Source organism: Dermacentor variabilis, chromosome 3 (genome assembly GCF_050947875.1).
Source record: "Dermacentor variabilis isolate Ectoservices chromosome 3, ASM5094787v1, whole genome shotgun sequence".
Lineage (NCBI taxonomy): Eukaryota > Metazoa > Arthropoda > Arachnida > Ixodida > Ixodidae > Dermacentor > Dermacentor variabilis.
The window spans coordinates 196,604,376-196,627,295 of NC_134570.1; the positions used below are offsets into that span (position 1 = coordinate 196,604,376).

General features: G+C 46.9%; 1 protein-coding gene across 1 annotated transcript in view; it reads left to right on the forward strand.

Moving 5' to 3' along the window:
• The window catches only part of LOC142576586 (fatty acid synthase-like), a 285,463-nt gene that overhangs the window by 168,234 nt on the left and 94,309 nt on the right, over positions 1–22,920 (forward strand). Inside the window, exons 17-18 of the mRNA XM_075686771.1 lie at positions 8,643–8,852; positions 20,829–21,158. Coding sequence (XP_075542886.1) covers positions 8,643–8,852; positions 20,829–21,158 — 540 coding nt within the window. The remainder of the gene's footprint in view (positions 1–8,642; positions 8,853–20,828; positions 21,159–22,920) is intronic.

Here is a 22,920-nt window from a genome sequence, read left to right on the forward strand (position 1 = left end):
TCATCTCCGATAGCACGGATTGTTGCAGCCAATATGCCTTTGGGTAGAACTTCCTTTTCAGGCCAAAATTAACGACAAGGCGGCATGTCTGGTTATCCGCAACGGTGACGACGGAGTAGGGCATAGTGATAATGCGCATCAAAAGGACAACAGGAACACGTGTGGTGAGGTAATCACCATCGGGCAGAGGGAAAGGTGATAGCAAATGGACGAAAGTCAAGGCTTTAGGCGGCAGGTGGACGAAGGCGGTCGTGCTAAAGTTGTTCGGCACTTCGGCACGAATGCGCGCTAGTAGAGGAAGTTCGAGGCAAAGGATACCGGCAGAACAGTCGATCAAAGCTGAATGCGCCGTAAGAAAGTCGAGTCTTAGGATTAGGTCATGGGAACAATTGGTCAGCACTGTAAGGAAGACAGGATGATGGATCGCGGCGGCTGGTGATACTTATACGGGAAGTACACGTTCCAGTGACGTCAACAGTGCTGCCATCGGCCACTGAGCGGCTAAAGTAGTAGGAGGCGCGAGAACTTTCCTCAGTCAACGATGCAGGTTACAACTCATTATGGACACCTGGGCTCCAGTATCTATTAACACCGTCAAAGGGACACCGTCGACATGGACATTAAGTAAGTTCTGGTTCGTTGGTAGCGTCAATGGAGCATTTCGACACGACGAAGATAATGCAGCACTACGTCCACGAGCTGCATGGTTTAGTTTCCTGTCCAGGATGGTCCATAATTGGCCGGCGACGAATAGCGGCGTGGCTGGGGCGATGGGGACCGCCGGCGCTGAGGTGACGGCGAGCGAGCAGGACGATTGACGTTGACAGATACGCCAGAGGTAGGAGGCATACGGCGAGGCGAGTAGGGGTGCGGGTCGCAATACGGGCGAGCATATGGGGAAAAGGAACTCAAATACGGCGACGCCCAGGAGGTGCGGCAGTGGCGAGGGGCGTGGCCAATGCGGAGGCAACGGAAGCATATGGGCTTGTCGTCCGGAGTTCTCCATTCGGTAGGGTTGCGGTATCTGGGAGGGCAATACCGATCTCTGTGAGGCGGAGCAGTCGGCACCGGTCGGGCGTCAGGTCGTTGACGGAGCAGGCATCAGGAAAACCTGCGTTTGCAAATTCTTACCGTACAACTGCCTCAATAAGAGAGATCGCTGGGGCTGTTTGGTTGATGCTGCGTTCAAGTGGGCGTGAATGGAACGGCGCAGGGCTTGTAGCCTGGAGCTCGCGGCGAACAACACGTGTGACGTGCTCATTTAAGGGTGGTAAAGTGGTAAGGTCAACGCAAGACGACGTCGCAGCCGTTAGGGAGCCCGGAGAACTGTGGAAAGACGCGGCGGCATTGCTTGACAGGGACTTTGACGGTGGACACATTCTTGAGGTCCTATAGGTATAAGGCATCTACCGCGTTCCCTTTGAGTAAGTGGCTGACTTTGTCAACCTCGGCCATTTTCTCGTCGACTGTCCGGCAAAGAGGGAGCACGTCTTGTATGTACGAGACATAAGATTAAGTAGAAGATAGAACTCGGGTAGCAAGCTCTTTTCTAGCAGCCAGCTGCCGACCAGTGGGATTTCCAAAGAGGTCGACGAGCTCCTGCTTGAAAGCATCCCAGCTAGAGATCTCGTCCTCGTGTGTTCGGAACCTGACACGGGGAGTTCCGCCCAAGTAGAATAGGATATTGGCTAGAATAATGGTAGGGTCCCAGTGGTTGTTTTGGCTAACACCCTCATACAGGTTGGGGCAGTCCTCAACGTGGACATTATCTTGGCCGGAGAATATGCTAGGATCGCGGGGATTGGTAACGGTAACGTACGTTGTGGTCGGGGTCGCAGGAATAGATGGAGACGGCGCGGCCTCTTCGGAGCTCCGTGATGAGGACGGGAAACGGCACCCTCCACCAAAATGTTAGGCGAACAAAGGATTAAGGCTGCAGACTACTTACAAAACATATTTACGAAAGGTAACTGCAGCGCTGGCCAGTTCAGCCGACAACACGAGAGCCAGAGAGCGTTCGTCGTCTTCGTCTGGGCGTCAACGTGCATCGGCGACAAGAGACACGCACTATGCTTTGCATCAATATCATTGACACGGCCGTGCACAATCTCACGGATCAGTCCCAGAAAGAGGTTTAAAACATGCCCAATATGAAAAAGTGGTGTTAAATCGCTAAGGAAGATGTTGAGTTTTTATAGACGAAATTTCCCAATGGCTTGATTCAAAGAAACGCCCTTAGCACAACGCTTTGTACGACAAAATCTGAGCTAGTTGGTAAGGATTCGTTATGTAAGAAAAGGTGAGGCGTGCAGACAGGGCACAAGAGGATAGAAGCGGAGAACATGAACGCCGTCGGCGTTCTTGTTGTCCACTTCTCTTGTGTCTTGTCTGCACACTTCACGTTTCCTCGCACAACACTTCGTTTTTACAGTCGGCGCTCGTCGAAAATCTGATCAACCGGTCAAGCGCGTGGGCTTTTAAACATCAATCGTCGAATGTTCCAGAGTAATCGTTCGGAGCCGCGTGTCTTCCACAAAGTTCTACATTATTCGCGTCGCGCATACATGCAATCATATTACACAAGTTTCGGTCACAGACAGCGGATGGAAGCATCGATAACATTCCAGAAACTTCCGATATATGCAGGCGCGTCCTGCGTTGTGCAATAACATTTGTTAGATGGTGAAACATGTCGCCCGATAAAGATAAACATGTACACGCGTCAATATAATTGTGATAATATAATATAATATATAATTTGTGATATTCGCATATAATACTACTATTTTATGGAGTACTGGCTTCAGCCCTATTTTCCTTGTATATGCAAGATCTCCTTCCTCCGTATACGACAGAGAATACTTTTTAGCACCTTCTTCACCTAACGCGTCCCTTTCAGAAGAATTTGCTGCCCTAGTGGCACGTGCCCGTCAAATTACCCTGTGAAGCACGGGAGCTACCCAAGATGAGAGGAAACGTTTCTGCGGCAGCAAGCGACGCGACGTCAGTTTTTACCCTAGAGGCTAAGTTCTTCTTTGGACTCCAATACGAACTCCAGTCATATGTGACAACCTCCTGCAATGCTTCATTGGCCTATACATCGCTGTGCAATAAACTTCTGCAGTAAACTATCTCGTAGTCCCAGGAGACTCCGTCACTGACCGCCATCGCCGGAACGCAGACATTGTTCATGCGACGCGGATGCAACCTTTCACTGCCCGTTTAGATTTCCTCGAAGCTGCGACCTGCCTCAGGCCGCATATAAAAAGGGTGGAAGTTAGTGTACTAATAGCTTCATAGTTTTCATTTGAACATAGTTATCATCCTCCTTCACATTCTGCTACTTCGTGCATGAGCTAGCACGTTAGCTCTTGGGAATAACAAATTCATGACAGCTTGGGCGGTCTCAGTCTTATAATACATAGTAGTGTATAGTAGCATATGCATACATGTGAGCGACATCAAAGAATGCTCACGCATTATCTGAAATTCCCCACTAGGGATCGTCTGCTGTAATGTTGTTAGTATCGCTAAACAAAGCATAATTTTCCATAGGTCTTAGCATATAGCATCACCAACGCTTCTGCTGCATTTGAAATGAACGTTTAAGAATGAATACGGCAACGACCACTTTTTTATAGCGTTAACACAGTAAAATGATTAATTTCACGCCACAGTTTCTCGGTGGTAGGTAGACTCAGCTGACTCGAAGCTATACACTGCAATATACTCGATGACACTGCCAAAAACCTAATAACTTACAAGCATGGAAAGTCACAGGAAAGTAAAACGCGACGACAAACTAGAAGAGAAAGCTGACAAAAGTACATCTGTGGTGTAAATTCCTATGAAGATGGGAAATAAGTATGGAATGTAGTCGATTGAGTAAAATGGGGGCAGCCAAATCCTCTATCATTCGGGATGTATTTTTCCACTACTGTTCAGGAAGCCTTATTCGGGAAGAATTGCTAGAATAGGAAGAATAGGAAGAAGCCTATTTAGGAAGCTATCATTCAGAAATAAAAGCTGATGCTTTTAATGCCTACTTTAAATCTGTGTTTTCATCAGATACCCACGAAGTTCCATCCTTTGACCGCCCTAAATTGACAACTCCGATTACCTATATCACGTTTAATGAGCATGGTGTACTGAACTACTACAGTTACACACTAAAAAATGAACCGGTCCTGATGGTATACCCAATTCTTTTCTCATTAGTTATTCATTGTGGTCTGCTCGCTACTTAACCATCATCTTTCAAAAGTCCGTCAATGCCGGCATTGTTCCATCCTCATGGAAGCTACCCAAAGTACATCCATTATTAAAATCTGGTAAAAAGCAACTCTTATCTAATTGTAGACCTATTTCATTAACATCATATTCATGTCAGATGCTGGAGCACATAATTCACAAACATATAGTGGAATTTCTGGAATCTAATAACATGCTTTTGAACTTTCAGCATGGTTTTAGGAAATGTTTCAGCACCTTAACACAACTAGTTTAATGTACTTGTACGAAATGTACAAGCACGAAATGTACTTCTGCGAAATGTACAAGTACGAAATTGTACTTGGTCTACAATGGCAGTAATCGCTCCGGGAAAGTGGCTTCATTCTTGACAAGTCCTGGGAACAAAAGACTCACGACATGCTCTAGTTCGACACTGTAATACTCTAAATTTGTGATGATGATCAACCTGATGAGTTATGTAGGTTGGTGATGAAATAAGATTACCGCGCAGATGCTAATTCTGGAAGTATATTTTATGAAACAGACCTAGGCAAAAGCCTTTGGGATGTGTAGAAAGCGGCGAAATTTGCAGGGTGTTTTTTATGGTAGTCACGCTTGCCGCACGGTTACAATTGCGTAAGATGAAGCGCGAGGCATTATTTTGAACACGTTCGAGAAACTAGGTTAGTATTTGAGCATTCGGGTTCCAAATTTATGAAGTCCTATTCTATTTTACTTCGAAATAACGTCTTGTACAAAGTTAACTTTAGGGATGATGGGCCGGAACAAAAGTTTCGACGGATATAACCCAACATGCGATTATCTTTATTGATAACGCCGTAGATGTGTAAAGGCCACGAAAGTGTAGAGGTTAAATAGATACATAGGCATCAGTAAGATGTAACGGTATCCGTGGTAGTATTGTTAAGGTAACAGGCCCGAAGAGGAAGCACACGGAGGGTTACACGCATGGTTTTGCACTCACATGGATTTAGTTGCATTAACCAAAAGTCGCACCAATTACAGACAGCGTTCATGTAATTTTGGAGGATGTTAGTATGAGCGCTGTCAGAAACTTCACGAATAACAACGCAACCATCGGCAACCAGATAATTGTTAGACGAAACGTAATTGGGTAAGTCGTTAATATAAATAAGAAAGAAGACAGGGCCTAAAGGTATTGCGTGAGGAACGCCAGATTCAACAGGGCTAAATGAAGAAAAGTGGACATTAGATGAGGAGAACTGTGACCGATGAAGAAGAAAGTGCTGTAGCCGTGCAAACAAATTGTCATCAAGATTCAGTTTGCTAAGCTTAAAAATGAGTAGTTTGTGACATACCTTGCAAACACAGTCTGGGCATGAAGCTTTATTAAGGATAAGATGAAGGTCGTAAGTGAACGATAGCAGTTGTATTTCACAGGACAAACTTTTTGTGAAAACCATGATGTGCGCGTGTGAAGAATGAGTCATCGTCTAAGTGCTTGACTAAATCTGAAACTTAATGTGTTCAAATACGTTGCAAGAAATGCTAGTAAGGGAAATGGTGCGGTAGTTACGAGCTGAGCTTTTGTCGCCGGACCTGTCAAGAGGAACCACCCTCCCAATTTTCCAGTCTGCAGCGAGCTGACGGGTGTACAAAGATTGCTTCAATTGTTTTTAAAGTAGTAAAGATGAGTAAACAGCACTGTTTTTCAAAAACTTTCCGTAAGCCAGGTTTGTGCCAGGGCTTGATCACACCTTGAGATTTTTAATAATATTTTCTACCTCCGAAGTGACTACATCGTAATAAAATCCATAGCCGTATAATTGCAACTCCCCATGGTTGGAAGCACGCGTTGAGGACAAAGATCAAAATTACTGCAGAATGTGAAATTCAGAATTGGAGGACATAACAGAGTCGGGTATTGTTGCTCTCTTTTTTCGAAAGAAGAGAGGCTTAATGTCAATCCCAAGTATTGCGAGATGAATTGTCTGTTAGGAGCGAGCATACGCTTCTTGTAGTCACTTTAGACACGAAGATTACGTTTATTCCCGTTCTAAAAAACTCTCAGCGTTGCACAAAAGGCTAAGCATTGATTGTTTTAGAAAATTACCAGACATCTATACGAATTGAGCATAGTAGCCTTCTCGTCCATGTAAACCACTCTAAACATTCGCGCACAAACTAAATTTAAGATCATGGTGTTAAGTGAGTACTGGCAAAGATGAACACGTCTCACTTGCTGACCGCGGACGCTCTCGATGTCAGAATGATGACGGGATCAAGAGTGGCGGCGGCGACAAGTGCATTGACCGTTCAGCTGCTTCTCGCTTCAACGCGAAGTAGACGCTCGAGCACCTCCCGCTCTCAAAGCCATCGGCTATGCCGTATCGCCTAACATTTGCACGCACCGCCGATATCATCCAAGATAGGGCGCACGCGGCCGCACGGAGCCGTGACATAGGCAGCCGCTGCCGCAGTTGACCAAGAAAATTGCCGATAGACTGTCCTCTCCCCTTCCCCCATTCCTGACGTACAGATATCTCCATCCCCTCACTTACCCCTTCTGCGCGCTAGAGAACGGCGCGCACCTGTCCGCCTTGCTCCTGTGCACGCGAGAGATCAAGAAACGTCTCCTGGATAGCACAAGTCCTGTGCACTTCAATCCATGTCGTCATGCTACCTTGCCCGACTGCCATAGCATCTAATGGGGATGCTGCCCAGTAAGCCGCAGTGTTTTTGAAGTCGCCACTTTCGTCGCGCCGGGATTGGCAATGGAAATTCCTGTCCAAGTGGCGTGACGTCATAGAGCAGTGTGCGCAGGCCTGCTATCTAGGAGGCGTCGGATCAGGCCACCACCCTTCTCGGCTCGTCCTCAGGTGCTATTCCTCCACCCTACAGGATACGGCGCGCGGCCGCGTTCTTATAGCACTTGAAGTTTACACGAAGCCTCACGGTGAAGCCACGTCGATGATGACGGTGGAGTTTCACCTGGAGTGTCGGTATTATACATGTGGCAATAATATATCAGGACAAAATGCCTGAAAACGTGTGATCGTTTAAGGATTAGGTTCTTCCGACTGGAAGAGCCTGCTGGACTTTTACAAGAGTCTTGCTTCCTCACACATTGATTACGATGCTGTAATTTAGCATTCTGCAATGCCAGACGCATTAAATATATGATATCATGCTCACCACCTAGGTGCCAGCTTCGTGACCGTGCGTTCAAGATAATTTGGTTACATAGCCGCTACATTAACTCAAATGAGTGGTTTTTTCATAGGCAGCCGTCATATTCTAACTTTACATAAGTTCTTACTCCATGAGCACAGTGGACCAAATTTTTATTGAACTATAAACAATATGATCCTTGCCACAGTCTCATAATCTACGTGCAGCCACAAAGCCGTTCTCACTACGTACGACGAATCTCATTCCCAAAATACGTAACCCAGTGCTGGATCATCATCTATAATAGGCGGCCAATAAGCAGATCTAACTGAATCACTTTGTACATACGTTTGTGTGTTTAATTACGTTTTTTTTTCTTTTTTATCGTTTTCTCTCTCTGACATATCATATAATTTTGCCCCTGCCAAAGTACAGGGTACCAAACCGTATATAACCTCTGGTTAACCTCCCTGTCTTTCCATTACCCTCTCTCTCTTTCTGTCTCTCTCTCTCTCTCTCTCTCTTGCGTCATATATTTACTTGGAATAGCTCATTGCAAAAATCGTGAATGAAATTAGACCAAAAGCCAGATTTCTTTTTTGTCTGGCATATTATTTAAGAAAATTCTTACCGCATATTCGCGCTTAAATAATTTAGGCCTAGGATAGAGCGCTGGCACAATCAGGGAAATTATTTACTATGAAACTTCTATAGCAGTTCTGTCAGGAATAAATCGTCAATTTGGGAGGATTTTAGTGAGGATTAGTGACTACCCGTGGAAGATTTCTCACCATAGTTGCAAATCAACAGTTTACCGAATGAAAACAAATCTTTGTAGATTCTGTACGCGAATCATTAAAGAATCAGACACTAAAATAAAACCTCTAATAATTGTTTAGTATGACCACGTTTCACATACTCGAATATAATTTTGAAAGCACGTAGCGTTACATAAAAAAATATTCGGCAGCATAATATAGGAAAATCACGTCCAGAAATGCAGCCAATTGCCATTACGTTTTAAAGCAAACTCAGAGATGATCCAGCGACGCGTCTCGGACACTTGAAGTGGAATGACTCTTCTTTTGTCGTGTTGGGTTCCGCACGGAACACACCCGCTATGAAACGGTATGCAGGCGAGCCAAAATGTTGCATTTACACGTATTCTCAATAGTTCCGCAGATGATGATATTACTGCGCATAAACCACTACACTTCCTTTCCTACGCCTTGTCTCACCATCTTTCTTGCGCCTAGGTGGCCCCCAGACGATCACCACCGAGCTCGCCTTCCTCAACGTGCAGACGCGAGGCGACCTGTCCAGCCTGCAGTGGTACGAGTCACCGCTGCGTTACGTCTGCCCCTCCACTCGCAGCGACAGGGCCCTGTGTACCGTGTACTATGCACCGCTCAACTTCAGGGACGTCATGATTGCCACTGGAAAGCTGTCTCCCGACGCGCTGCCATGTACGTTTGCTATTGGACATATGCATAATTTCTTCGCCGCAGGATTTGCGTACGATCACTGTTCCTGTCGACAATTCGCGCAGTGCTCGGTGTTGCGCCACAGCGCTCTTGTGTATTTCCGTGTGCTCGCTCGAACGCTATTAATGCGTTGTGATTAACGCGATGGCTCAACAGATGGCTACAATGGTCGTTCTTTTGGCCCCACGCCGCTCAACAGAGGACAGTATATGTGAAGGACATTAAAATTAAGAGCTTAGTACCACCAGTACACACTGTTTCTAATATATTACAGTTATATAATCAATTGATTCAAAATCCAGTTTCGCCAGCCGACCCTGCGAAACTGGATGGCCAGCGAAGCTGTTAGAAAACCGCTCAAATGCCATCGATGGGGATATTAATTTTTAAAATTTTGCTGGCTAGTCTTAGCACGACACCGTTGTTGAGGGATTACGATTTTGCACTATTTGACGCTCACCGTGTTCTCATCGTGTTCGATTCTCATCTGCTCTTCGGGAGTTAATTTTGCGTGGTCTACCCATAGCAGTGTTGCAATGAACAGAGTTGCTAGGCAGGTCTGCCTTTTATGTATAAAGTTTGGTGACGTCACTAACCGATTCCTGTGTTGATGTTGCTCCTTTCCCGCCGGAGCAGCTTAAGCAACCGTAATCTTTACTGGGAAGCACACGCGGGGCGAAGGAACGTGCCTGGCATCGTTCACAGGAGGCTTATCATCCACCATGCGGTTTTGACGCTTGTTTTGTGCCTTTCATTACTGAAATGAATGCTGAGCTGTCTGTTGTATGCCAGGTTTCAAACGAGATACGCAATTTATTTTTCGGTTGAATCTTTCTTTTTCCTGACGGACACAAAAAATCCAGACCAACTAGAGACTAACACCTTCACTGTAAAACTATTAGGTTATACGTCCGAATAGTGAAGAGTTGACTATTATCAAGCCAGTATGGATACTTGCGAATGAGTTTGAACCATTTCATGTTTATTGTCGTGTACCAGCAGCACGGACACACGAACACTTTTGTGTGCCGTCTGTATTTGAAGGCGGCCGCCGTGGCCGGGAAAAGAACGGACGAGCCATTCATCCATGCGTACGTCGGTTTTTAGCAGGCTCGGTACATGACCGCAGCACTAAATAGGCGGTGTTGAAATGTAGAATTCGCTGCAGCAAGAGGTGCTATGCGTATTAAATAGGAGAGCAGAATCTAGTCAACATAGCTTATAATAATGACATCGTCGCAGGTAAACTCTGTGATGGTAAACAACGTGGACTAGAAGGCACAGCGTACAACTCTGAAGATACTAGTAACCCTGCAAGAACCTCGACCGAGAAGACGGTCAGAGGCACATCGCGGAGGGTAGCTAGGATAGTTGCGACGGCAGGATCGAGCACACAAGCAATACTTTTGTTCCACTGCTGTTTGCCAGACTGTTCCGTTAAAGTGTGCAGAGCGCCTGCCTTTTATCCACTTCGACACTACCAACGTAAAAAATAAATAAAAAATGTGCGCAGAAGCTACTGAGAGGACGATGCTTAAAATAAGTGGCTACAAACAATAAATGCGCAGATACAGAGCAGACGACACGTTTATTTTATTCTAATGGCCTATGTGAGCGGGCTCAAACACACGATCGCTGTGCGCATCGGCCTACCCGCGCTACTTTCACAGGTGCACTCTGATAACGGCGCTGACTGACGTGCCGATCAACGCTGCCGTCAACGTATTAGGATATTTGAGAACTGGTCCTTGTTTACAATGCACTTGGGTGAGAAGGATGCGTGGATCACTGTGCAGCAGTCAGCACGCTTAACACGAACACTCCGCAGCGTGGCCGGACCGGCTTGGACTGACGCCAGCGCCGCGAAGTGTTGTGCTCTGTTATCTCGGTATGTTTGCGGCGGCTTACGATAGCTGTAGCGCAGCTCAATTTGACTGCTCGTCTTGTCTTTCACTTGTGCCTGGCCAGCAGCGAGAGAGCGCTTACTTGACATGTCTGTTTCGCCATGTTTCGTTCCTGGCTGCGGTTTCACGCGCGTCTAGAAAGCGGGTTGCGGTTTGCTTATATCGGCAAAGCGATATGGCGGGTAACAGCTCGCGTGCCTTTCGCGTTTGGCCACATACCTGGCGCTTTAAGGAAATTATAAATAGGAAAGGAGAGCAAATGAAGGTTTGTGGCGTTTGTAAAGATTCGACGACAAATAAATTTGCGAATCCGGTGGCATAGTCGTTCATGTTCATTTCTTATATTCTCTGACAGCGCGCATCGGAGTGCTCTCGAAGGTTTGTGTCTGACTTCCTGTTTAGTCCACGATGCGCTGTCGGTGCAAGAAGTCGTCGTATTTTCACAGAAAGGTTATCGCAGCGCAACCTTGTTGCCTTGAGAGGCTGCCAGTTGAGGACCGTTAACAATATAGTCCAATCATACCGAGATAAAGAATTCATTAAGGATGCGCCGCACTAGAGGCGACCCCAAGCCACGTCGATGGCCCAAGACTTACATATTGCTGCTGCAGTCAGTGAGAAGCCATTTCAAAGTGCGAAGGACGTGCTTAGTGCTGTCGACTTGGCAAATGTATGTAAAAGCATGGTACGACGAAGGTTAAGGCAAGCCGCACTCCGAAGTTGGAGCTCCGCTGAGAAGCTCCTTCTCACAGCTGCCAACAAAACTGCTCGCCTGAAGTTCGCTGTGGATCACTGCAGCTGGAGGGTGGCGGATTAGAAATATGTTCTCTCCAATGAATTTAGTCTCTCTAGCCGCCGGGAGCAGCAGAAAAGAGTGGGGCGCATTAGAACACACACTTCTGGTGTGCAGAACACAAAGGTGGTGGCCGCAAGCGGACGCACGTCAGTAAACATGTAGGCGGCTATTTCGCGTGACGGTATAAGTTCCCTTGCAAGAATCTCTGGGAAGTTTGCGAGTGCCGCGCATCGCACATTGCTGGAACACGAGATGATCCCATATGCATTGAAGGGTCCGAACCCGGATGCGTACTGTTTATTCCAAGAGGATTTGTCTCCTATGCATACATCAAAGCTCGTGACACGTATTCTAGAGGAACGAGGGGGTAATGCGCCTTGAGTGGTGCGCGAAGGGTGCGGACATGAACACAATACAGTATGTTTAGCCACGTATAAAGGCTAACTTTTCCACACTCTCCTTGGAGTTGGTGACCGCTGATGAACTGTGGGAAGCTGTACAAGACGAGTGGAAACGTCTTCAACGGGACACAGCCTTCGTCGAGGCTCTCTACGGGTCTCTGCGAGAAAGAATGGATGCCTTCATTCAAGCCGGCGGAGCCATCACCCGTTTTTAGCCCAACGAACGCGCAAGGAAAGCTAATGCACATATAATGGGGTACATTTTTATGTGCATTCAAGAATTGTTACCATGTCGCAAGCGCTCAATAAAATCTTTTTCAAGCGACTGCTGCCTGCAACTTCTCTCCATTCACGAGAACCAGGATACAGCAAATAGGTATAGCTTGATCGTTTTCATTAAAGAGCGCTAAAGACGAAGACGTCGAACGAACACATACGACAGGACTGGCGCCAGTCCTGTCGTGTGTGTTCCTTCGCTGTGAGCTTCGTCTTTAGAGCTTTTTTAGGAAACTGTCAAGATGAACCAACTCGCCCAAATCAAGGTATAGCTTTTTCCCGCGCGCGAGCGCTATTGAAGGCGCTGCAGTATCAAGCCAATATCACTGCCAGACGTTCCGTGCGCGTCATGGAGAGTAAGAGAGGGTGAGGTATTTTGTGCAGAGCTATAAGCAACACGCACCCACGCCCTGCATGCTATAACCCCCTTATGATCGCTAGCGGTCGGTGAAACGCAATCGGCTGCCGTTTCGTAGCAACGCTAGGGAGGCGGGAGTGCAAAACGTTAGCGGAACAGCGCCCCCCTTTCCTCTCTGTTTTAACGCGATAGCGTTAAGGTGCTCGTGTCGTAGAAAAGCTGGTGTCGTCGGCGTCGGCAGGGTTGGCCGTGAGCGGTAAATCCCAGAAGGCACTTCGTAAATAAAAAAACAACTTGCAAGATGGGCTGGGTGGGAATCGAACCAGGGTGTCCGGAGTGTGAGACGGAGACGCTTCCACTCAGCCACGAGTTCTTTTTTTTTCTTTCTTTCATGGTATTTATTACAGTAGCAACAACCCGATATTCACCAGTTGTGCATAGTCAGAGAATGGAGAGCACAGTGATAGTCACTCAGAGAAAAGGCATCGTTCATACTGTGGGTAGAAATGTGGTTTCACTTTAGAAGCGTGGTAAGCATAGGCACCTCATCAAAATGGGGTACCAGTCCGGCTGGGTATCAAGTCCATCATAAACCTGCTTTAGGTGTAGGGTCATTTGGATGGAATTCACCCTTGTAGGTACAACTGTTTCGGCGTTTCGGTCCATCATTCGCGGTTTCCACAAACTGTGCATTCCGATGAGAAAAAACATATCGAAAGGTGCACTATTATCAGCGGTAGGCATCAGGTATCGCACAGTATGAGCGTTTATGTCAAAGTCTTTCTTAAAGTCCGTTGGAGGACATCCCAAAATAGTATGGCGTCGGCGCAGCTAATAAAACAATGTTCAATCGTCTCTGGCACGTCACAAAGGCGACAGTTAACAGAAGAGACAAAGATACCCTTCTTCTGTAGCCATATTTTAACCGATATGGCTTCACTATGAAGTTTATAAAAGAATGTTTTGCGGCAAGGGGATATATACATTTTACAAACTCGCTTTAGAACATCGTGACCTGGCCATTGAATATATAGTGATCGGTAAAATGGAGGCGGAAAAAGCATGGACAATAGATCTTTGTATAATGTTTTACGCGACACAGAGTACAAGTATTCTGTGGAAAACCAAACTGTCAGGAAACGAATCGCCAAGTAAACTTATTGCATGAATCCCCACAAGCATAAACGCGAAGAAAAATTCGGAGAAACGATTAAGTCGGGTAACGCATTAACAAGTGTGACTTGCATGAATGACCGAAGTATAGGATGCGATGTATCGCAAAAAAAGAAGAAACGAGACACTATTTGCCGCACATAAAGATGTACTAAACCCAGCCCACTTTCACTAACGGGCCTGAAAATATTGTCTCGCCTCAAGACCATACGAAGGTTGCAAAGATTCGGTGAAAGCGTTGGATGTAGAGCCTGGCACAGTGTATAACTTGCAATACATAGTAAATTTTTGTTGCCAAGAACTTATCGCAGGCCTCGGCTTTCACAAAAATAGAAAGTCGGTGCGGAACGAATGTCTGGGCGTAACTTCGCAGGGCCGAAACTTGTTCTTTCCAATAGTCTGCGCTTAATTTATATGCGTCTAGCGGCACGCCGAGAAACTTTGGCGGGACACTGGTCCAATTATTAACGCCTGCAAACTGTTCTGGTGTATAGCACCATGAGCCAAACCATAAGCCTAAGCTTTTTGCGGAGTTCATTCGTGCTCCTGATACGCTGCCAAATTCCTCTATTGTTGATACTACCTTTTCAACACTGGACTTATCCGTGCAGAAGAACGCTAAATCATCTGCATAAGCTAAGACTTTAGTTCATTACCCAGTATATTGAAGCCATGGATGTAACTCGACTGAATTACGCTTAAGCATTGCGGTTCCAGATAAAGGGCGAATAGTAATGAGGACATAGGGCATCCTTCTTTTACCGAAGAGCATGTGGAAACGGGTTTAGAGTGTTGGCCATTAATAACTAAACGAGTAGTGCAACTCGTATAGCAAAGCTTAACGCCTTTAAGCACAACGGAGCCAACATTGGCATGCTCCAGAAGTAACCTCTGTAACGCAGTGCATCATACTTTTGCAACTCACATTTAATATTTTCTATGTCAACAATGTAAGTGCCTGGCATTTCGCATTCCCTCTGATAAAGGTTGTGTAGGCTCTTAAGAAGTATTGCTTCTTCACTCTTTCTATAGAATGCTCTCAGTGATCCAATTTCTATAGCCACTGTACGAACCTCTTGTTCATAGAGTTCCCAAGCTGCAAAGAACGACAAGTCAGTAGAAAGAGAATTTTTTAGGGTCATGCGCATGCGATTAATAAATTCCTGATCATTTAGGAGCTCAGAGTTAAGCTTCCAGAGTGCCCGCTGTGGTCGGCAATTGGTTACAGATTTCTCACCAATCTTTGCGATAACCATGCAATGATCAGAGAACGAAACTGGGATAGTAGTGCAGGACAGTTCCCGGGAGAGGAGGGATGAAGAAACATAAATCCGATCAATGCGTGCATGAGAGCGAACTTGAATTCGTGTATAAAAGCGAGCTCCCTGTCCCGACACTCCTATATCAATGAGCCCTGCATTTTCTATTAGGTTAGATAAAACTTCACCACTCCTGTCCCGCTGAGTGTTAATGCCGCTTCGATCGCACGGATAACATACACAATTGAAATCTCCCATTAACACAATGCAACGATCACAGTCCATTAGACTACTCACAGTATCAAATAAGACAATTCGTTTTGCAGCGTCATTAAATGCATAGACGTTGACTAATCGTCATGGCACACCCTGCAACGCAAAATCACAACATATATATCGACCTTCAGTGTCTACATGGTAACTAAGTGCTGAACAAAATAGGCTCTTGTTCAGAAACAAGAAATAGCTCGCGGATAAACCAAGAGCGTGCGAAACGCAAACATTATACTCAGACAGAAGAGGTCGCAAAGCCCTTTCTGTCTCGTCATCACTCTCAATCTTCGTCTCCTGCACGGCGACGAAGTCGAGGCGCTTCCTAGACAAAAGCTGGCGAAGCTGCGCCTGTTTCTGCAAAGACCTAAGGCCTCGCACGTTCAAAGTTGCGAAGAGAAGTTGCTGGGACAGGGCCATGGTGACTACCCACTATTTAGACTTAATTATCTATGCGGTCGGTCCTAGAGGGTAACGGTGAGGCTCCCTCCGAACTCTCACTAGGCCTCCTGGGCCGTGATCGCCGGCACTTTCCTGAATGTGTCGATGTTTTGCGGCGACGTGCTTTTCTTGTGGTACTGGCCGTCTCGCTGTCCGTGCTTGATTCTGATCTGTTAGTCGCACGGCGCTTCGGAATTGACGTATCCGCTCTACTTCGTTTGTCCTCTGCCAGCATAGCGCACGTGTGGAGATGCTTCGGTGTAGCAGATGAGTTATCAGCGGCTGTCTCATTCGCTGGCTGCGCGGCAACTGGCGGCATGGTAGCGGGCGCTTCTTTCTCTTCACTACTTTCCTTTTCCACGGGTAGTTCTGCGATGTCATTTTCTTTAACATGGAGAGGGGCCTTACTGGCACAGCTGGTATCCGCGGAAGAGGGAACGTCTCTCGCTGCATCGAGAACCTCAGTAACATCCATTATGTGTTCCTGCAAGCTTTCTTCCGGAGGCCTTGTCCTGTGTCTTAACTGGTCAGCGTATGTCACAACACATTCTTCATCTGTGTGGCCAAAGCGTCGGCAGGCTTCACAACGTGGGGTTCTGCAGTTTCGACGAATGTGCCCAACCTTGTTAAAGCGGAGACAAAGCGGGGGCCGGCCTGGAATCAATACAAGGCTCTGCACTCCACAAACGTGTAGCAGATGCGGAACGTCGCCCACGCCGACTCCATCAGCAAGAGTCAAAACAACGTCACGATTGAGGGTACGCCTTTGCTCCATTTCCGATACTCTCCAGCTTTCTGCTGATATGGACTTCACTTTCCCGTAAGCCTGGGGCGCATCTCGAATGTAATCGTCTTCCAAACGCTCAGGAAGCCGCAAAAGCTTCATTTTTAATTCCGCGGGCTCCGGGTCAATAACGAGGCAGCGTCTACCTTTTACGGATAATTCTCCGCACGTGACTAGCTTCGATTTTGTAATTGATGATTTGCATGTCACCATCCACACGTGCGACATCTGAAATTGACCGATGGAACTTATTTCCTTCAGGTCAATAACGTTCCGAAGGGTGTCTCTGAAGTCTTGGGCTCTGTACGGTCGACCACTTAAGTCAGCATGCAGGAAAACGGAGTTCACAACCAGCTTACCGGTAGGAAGAAGAGGTATCACAACACGGTAGTCATTGCTGCTGGCTGAAGCCTGAGCAGCACCTCGGCCAGGGGCCGATAAATCCTTTGGAGCGGAGAACATGAAAAAAGCGACCGTTGGGAACGCCGTCTTCTTCATCCTCCACCCAGCCACGAGTTCGATGGTTCAAAGTAGGACAAAAGCGTATCTAGTGAATGCGGTGTTACCTTAGAAACGGGCCGTAGAAAGTTATACTGCGGTGTATATCGGTAATTATGAGCATGTAAATTACAGACGTCGCAGTTACACGAGTAGCGAAGCACGCGTTTCCGCTACATTTCTTCTGTGCTCTGCACACACGCAGAGCCATCTTGCGGCAAACACAGAAGTCCCCCTCGTCGCAATGTACGGCGCTGCCCTGACAGGTGGCGCGCCACTCACCCGCGCGACACGGTTTCTCTTTCCGTTCAGAGCGCGATTCCTAGGTGCAGCGTTCGATGCGGGACTCCTCTGATGCGTCGCTGCGCCATAGCGCGTCCAGTGGGAAAGCGTCCCCTGCGATATGTGCCAGCTGCGGGCGAGGAGCCATGAATCTGCGTGGTGTTCCCAAGCGAGACAGACAACTATCCCATCGAGGCGTCAGCCACATGATCGCGTCCGCCTTCATGGCGCGTCGTGGCCCGGCTGTCCGTGCCGATTACGACGTATGGCTCGCGTAGATCGTTTCTCCCTCCGAGACACCAAGTTCTTTGGTTTGTTCCGCTTGCTCAATGCGCGCGTTTCGTCATTGTGTGACTCAAGAGCATGCCGAGCGAATGAGTGGGCGGTGCGAACGGGGTGCAATACCGCTATCGCGTTCCACTCTTAAACGCGAAGCTTAAGCGTCCTCGAATTTTTTCGGCAATGCTATACGCGTATCTCGCTAACTTGGTCTCGAGGCTACTTGCAACGCGTTCGCGCGTTCCCGCTCACATTGCTCACGATAGTACAATTGAATGGTAGTATCATTAAGGTTCAAACCGCGGTATTTGCCCAAAATTTTGGTAATGACATGCACCCCTTTGTATTTATTCTTCTTTAAGTTCAAAGTTAGCAACAATAATATTATAGCATAATAGTCTATAGTGTTTTATGTTTAAACAAATCAGTAATCCTTTTAGAATACCGTTTATAATCCGGCAAACATAATCGAGAAACAAGTACTGCATAAACTTGCAAATCGAGATATTGAAAGCTATGGAAATATTCATTGTGGGCCTTCAGTAGGACCTGCCTCTGGCAAAACCTGGAAAGTCAACTTTCTTTTCAATCATAGGAAGCGTGTTATGTCTTTCATAAATGAGCTTGACGTTCACATAATTAGCCTGCGCTAGAGTGTCAAAGAAGAAAGCATTTGTGTACTCGGTTAGCGCCTGTTCTGATACACATGGCAAGCGTCACTACACACTCTGAGCTCCTTTATTAGGGCGAAAGTTTTACGGTGGCTATATTGGCGGTGAGCTTCGCGAAACTGCGCCGTGACGAAGAATGGCCGACGCCGTAAAGAGCAAAAACACGTAAAAAACGCGCGTATTGAGGTCCCATTTTTCAAGGAGGTTCCTGTAAACAAAGTAAATAAGTGGCTTTGAAAAGAAAATTTGGTACATTTCGGTCTGCGTGGTAATGGAACCCGGGCCTCTCGGGTTGAAGACGAGCACGCTTCGCTGAAGCCACAGCTGATTTTGTTTTTCTTTATTGCCACATTTAACAGCACAAGCACAAAATAACAAACATTTGTGGAACCAGTCTCGAGGAGATGGCCTTATCGCGCGACGCCGTTAATATTCGTGCATGTTTAAGAATGCTTCAACCTTAGGAAGCCCATCTAGGCTATCAAGTTTGAAATTCATACACAGCTATCGATGCTTTCCTTGAAATACAGCCTTATCTGCTTCACGTCTAAGTCAGTCTTCCGAACTGCCATCCTAGATCGCAGAATGCTACGGGTTCCCTAGAGCATAATGAGGTCAAATAGAATACCATCCTAATTTTTAATTCGCAAAAATTTTACGTCGAAAGCGTCCAAAGGTAGGTCTTTCTTGAGGGTACGTTGTGGGAAATCCCAGGAGATAAATGCTTCGCGACAATCTGGAAATGTATGTTCGATCGTTTCTGGCTTCCGACAAATGAAACCGTGAGTCCGCGAAGGTGCAAACAATTACATTTCCTCCATATAAGTATTCGCATCTAACGTATTTCTACGCAATTTGAAGAAAAAAGGTGTTATGCCTCGTGGTACGATGAAGAACATTTGCGCATGATTTAGCACAGAAGGGATCTATACAGAGGAAAGGGTAAGGCCATATCACATAGATATTTTTGAAAAACGAGCGTGCAGGAAAGTACACGACAGGTAGACATCTTTTAGGTATCCAACGAGTCCTCGTGGCATACTTTCCGACGCGACTACTAAACTGGGCAATGCTCTCCCCAGTCTACCTTGAGAAACACTCCGCAAATACCGGTCTGATACACCTGGAGAATGTGGCCCTGCGACAAACTCAAACCTCCGTCGAGAAGCCACGGCTGCTCCACGGTTATGGATTACTAAAAGGTGTGCCCAGTGAGTGCCTGATTGCACACGTCACATCCCAGTCATCTTGTTGACTAGTGCATCCGTTATTGGGCGGTGCACGTGGCAGTGTGGTCGCAGTGGCGCCACGGCATGAGTATATAAAATGAACGCGTTGATGACGTTCCGTAGTCAATAAATGGTATAATGCTTTTACATTCCCACACGTAAGCAGTCTGCGGTGTTCGCCCAATTTTAAGTTTAGTAATTGCTGTCGCCCCAGCTATTGTTGCTCAGAAAAGCGGGCGCGCGCGCTCTGCGCATGGCGTGACAGTCGAAGAGGCGGCGGAGGTTGTCGGCGTTCAGCGATGGAGGAGCGAGCACGCTCTTGCGGCTCGCGAGGACGGCCGCGGACGTACGCGACTGCGGAAGAAGCGCCTGCCGCTGGGCCATAGTGAGGAGGTCGCCTTAGTTCCGCACTTGTACTTCACATTGCGGCTCGTTACTTCTTGCAAGAAGTCTAGCCTCTCATGTATAGCTTAGTGTATAAACAATATGTCTGACAAAGAAGTCTGACCCAGGTTGTATGACTCCATGTATTACGAAATTTTCAGCACGCTTTCGCCTTCTTGCTTTACAAGAATGTAACAAGTGCCGAACTTTTACGTGCAAGCGTAACTGGCCGGCTCGTGAAATTTGCGGTCTTTGTCTGAAGCCAACAAGCAAGCGAACGAGGAACGCGCCTGGGCCTCCGTGCTGACTCTGGTTTGTCAGCAAATTTAGTCTGCACGTCTAATTAGCAGTAAGGGCAAAGACAACGCAGGTATTTGAGGATAAATATCGTGAAGCGTCCTTCGTACTCCTTCAACTAACACTTTCAAAACAAAGTCAAAACAAATAAAGCGCCGTAACTCACAGAACCCAAAGAAAACAAAGCGCTACAACTCACAGACCTTGGCGGCGGATGTGGAACATCCTTTCTGCCGCAGGCGTCACGAGTAAGTGATCTTTCTGAGTGAAGGCAACCGGTCAGTAAACCCACACCTGCTACCTGGAGGCAGGAAGGTTGCTGGATTCAAGAACCTCGTTATGCAATGAAGGAGAAGAAAGGGGGCTAGCCGAGGGGCCCGATATTTATTAATGATATCATAACGAGCCAACAAACAACGACACCAAGGGCAACACAGGGAAATAACTTGTACTTACTGACTGAATTAAAGAAATAATAAATTATTGGCAATGAATGTGGATTAAAAAAACTTGCCGCAAGTGGGGGAACGATCCCACGTCTTCGCTTTGCGCATCGGACGCGTAATGCGAAGACGCGCGATCGTTCCCCATGTGCGTTTACTGTTTACTGTCTATAATCGAACAATACGGCATTGTTTTGTACTCTTTATCCACAGGTAACCAAGCCGACTACGAGTGTCTTCTGGGTGTAGAGTTCTCAGGACGTGACCCCCAAGGTCGTCGAGTCATGGGCTTTGTGGAAAGCCAGGGCATGTCCACAGTTGTGTCGGCAAATATAGAATGCCTTTTGGAGGTACCTGAAGCCTGGACCCTCGAGGAGGCCTCAACTATCCCTGTAGTGTACATGACTGCCTACCTCGCTCTGCTTGTGCGCGGAAATATGCTTCCAGGAGAATCGCTGCTCGTTCACTCTGGAAGTGGTGGTGTCGGGCAAGCAGCTATCTCTATTGCATTGGCAATGGGGTGTACCGTCTTCACTACCGTCGGTAAGTGCCTAACTCTGGTGTAAGCTGGACACATAAGACGCAGTGGTCGTATGGGTGTAGAAGCGAACTAATGGAGTCAATACCGCAGCCGTTTTGCGCTTCAGCTAGAAATGTAAACTAAATAGCCACGGCAGGTATACGCGGCTACTCCTGATAAACTGCAGGCTCGTTGGCGCCTTAGTTCTCACAGATTTTGCGTTCCGCAGTGGACTGAGGTTATTACAACGTTTGCTGGAGTTCACTGCTTCCTCCGCCGTAGATGAGCAGGGGACTCGCACTTTAGATTTACCGCACACAGAACAAAACGATGTTACCCGAAGCAGTGGTAACAGTTGAAGTAAATGACCTGTTATGTTCTGCCACAGCCCACAATTTCAGCGCAAATCAGCCCGTCGTGCAGCTTGAGTAGCGGTGTATCTACTTACGGAACACTCAAAACGCACTCATCGTTACTGGCACATCACAAGTCATATGGCCCAGCCGTCCTTCAGCGGTATGCGACGCGTAGAATATAATAATGATATATGCGACTGGTTACAATGGTGCTCTGACTCGGATTGCAGCGACGCAGACGCCGCTTTAATTTCGATCGAGCCAGTGGGAGGCGTGTCTACTTGACGTTTACCGGCCGATATTTACGATGTGGGAAGAAGCTAGCACAAGGCTTCTTATTTGCACACAACTCATGAGCCATTCTACTCTGTAAGGACGGATGACCAGCCAAGCTGTGTAGCACACTAGAAAGAGGCGATACAGCCTTTTTAACGAAGGTACGAACACAGTTATTCTCTTGATCGGTGGGCATAGTTACGAAAGGTACGCACACACAATTATTTTCAAAAATTCGCGTTCATTCATGGTATACATTCGTTATATACACTCGTGTTTTCGTTTCGCGATATATTGAGCCAACGAATTTGAGACGAAAATCACCGTACTACTGGCAGTGCGCCCGCACCGTTATGCCTTCGCAAAGAGAGGGGCAGTATGGGAACGCTAGCATGCTGAGCGGCATTGGAGCTCTCTGTCTGAGGTGAGGACGACGACACGACAAACGCGCCAGAAGTGGCACGAGCCATTTCTGATGATGATAGTTTTACCGCCACATATTTTCTTTGTTGGATCAAGAGAAAAAGGCAAGGAACGCTAGCAGCAAGCAGCTTCGGTATAAAACACATCAGACGCAAAACACGTGGCGCCTACAACGGAAGTTTCACCACTATATTAGCGGGACTCAGTTCTCGGCCTTGCTACCATCAAGATTGGGTGAAAACCTCCCGGCGCTTTGGGCTCTAGCTGGATATTAGCGAGGTGCATTTGTAGTGTAACGTGACCAGTCAAATATAACGCTGATATTTTCACAGTATCAGAGACGGAATAGTGCTTAGGTTGATGTTGTGGCACTGCCAGGGCTATTATTGCGCTGAAACGTACAATATTTCCATACTAGAAATTTATTTTGCATTGCAGTAGCTTCACACCTAACATAAACCACCTTATCGAGTCGTCACTGTTCCTATCGGTGCATTTTACTACGGTATTTGTATTGTTATTGTACATATTTGCTGGCTGAGTCACCTCTGGGTTTATAAATGCAGTAAATAATTTTTAATTTCTGACTTGCCGCTTAGCATGCAGTGATGGGTGGTTCCTTTATTCATATGTTGAGGACGCACACGCGCGTTAAGGGCTAGAATCCTAGGCGGTCCGAGTTATTCCGCAGTCCTCCGCTACACCGGCCTCCATAATCAGATCTTACTCA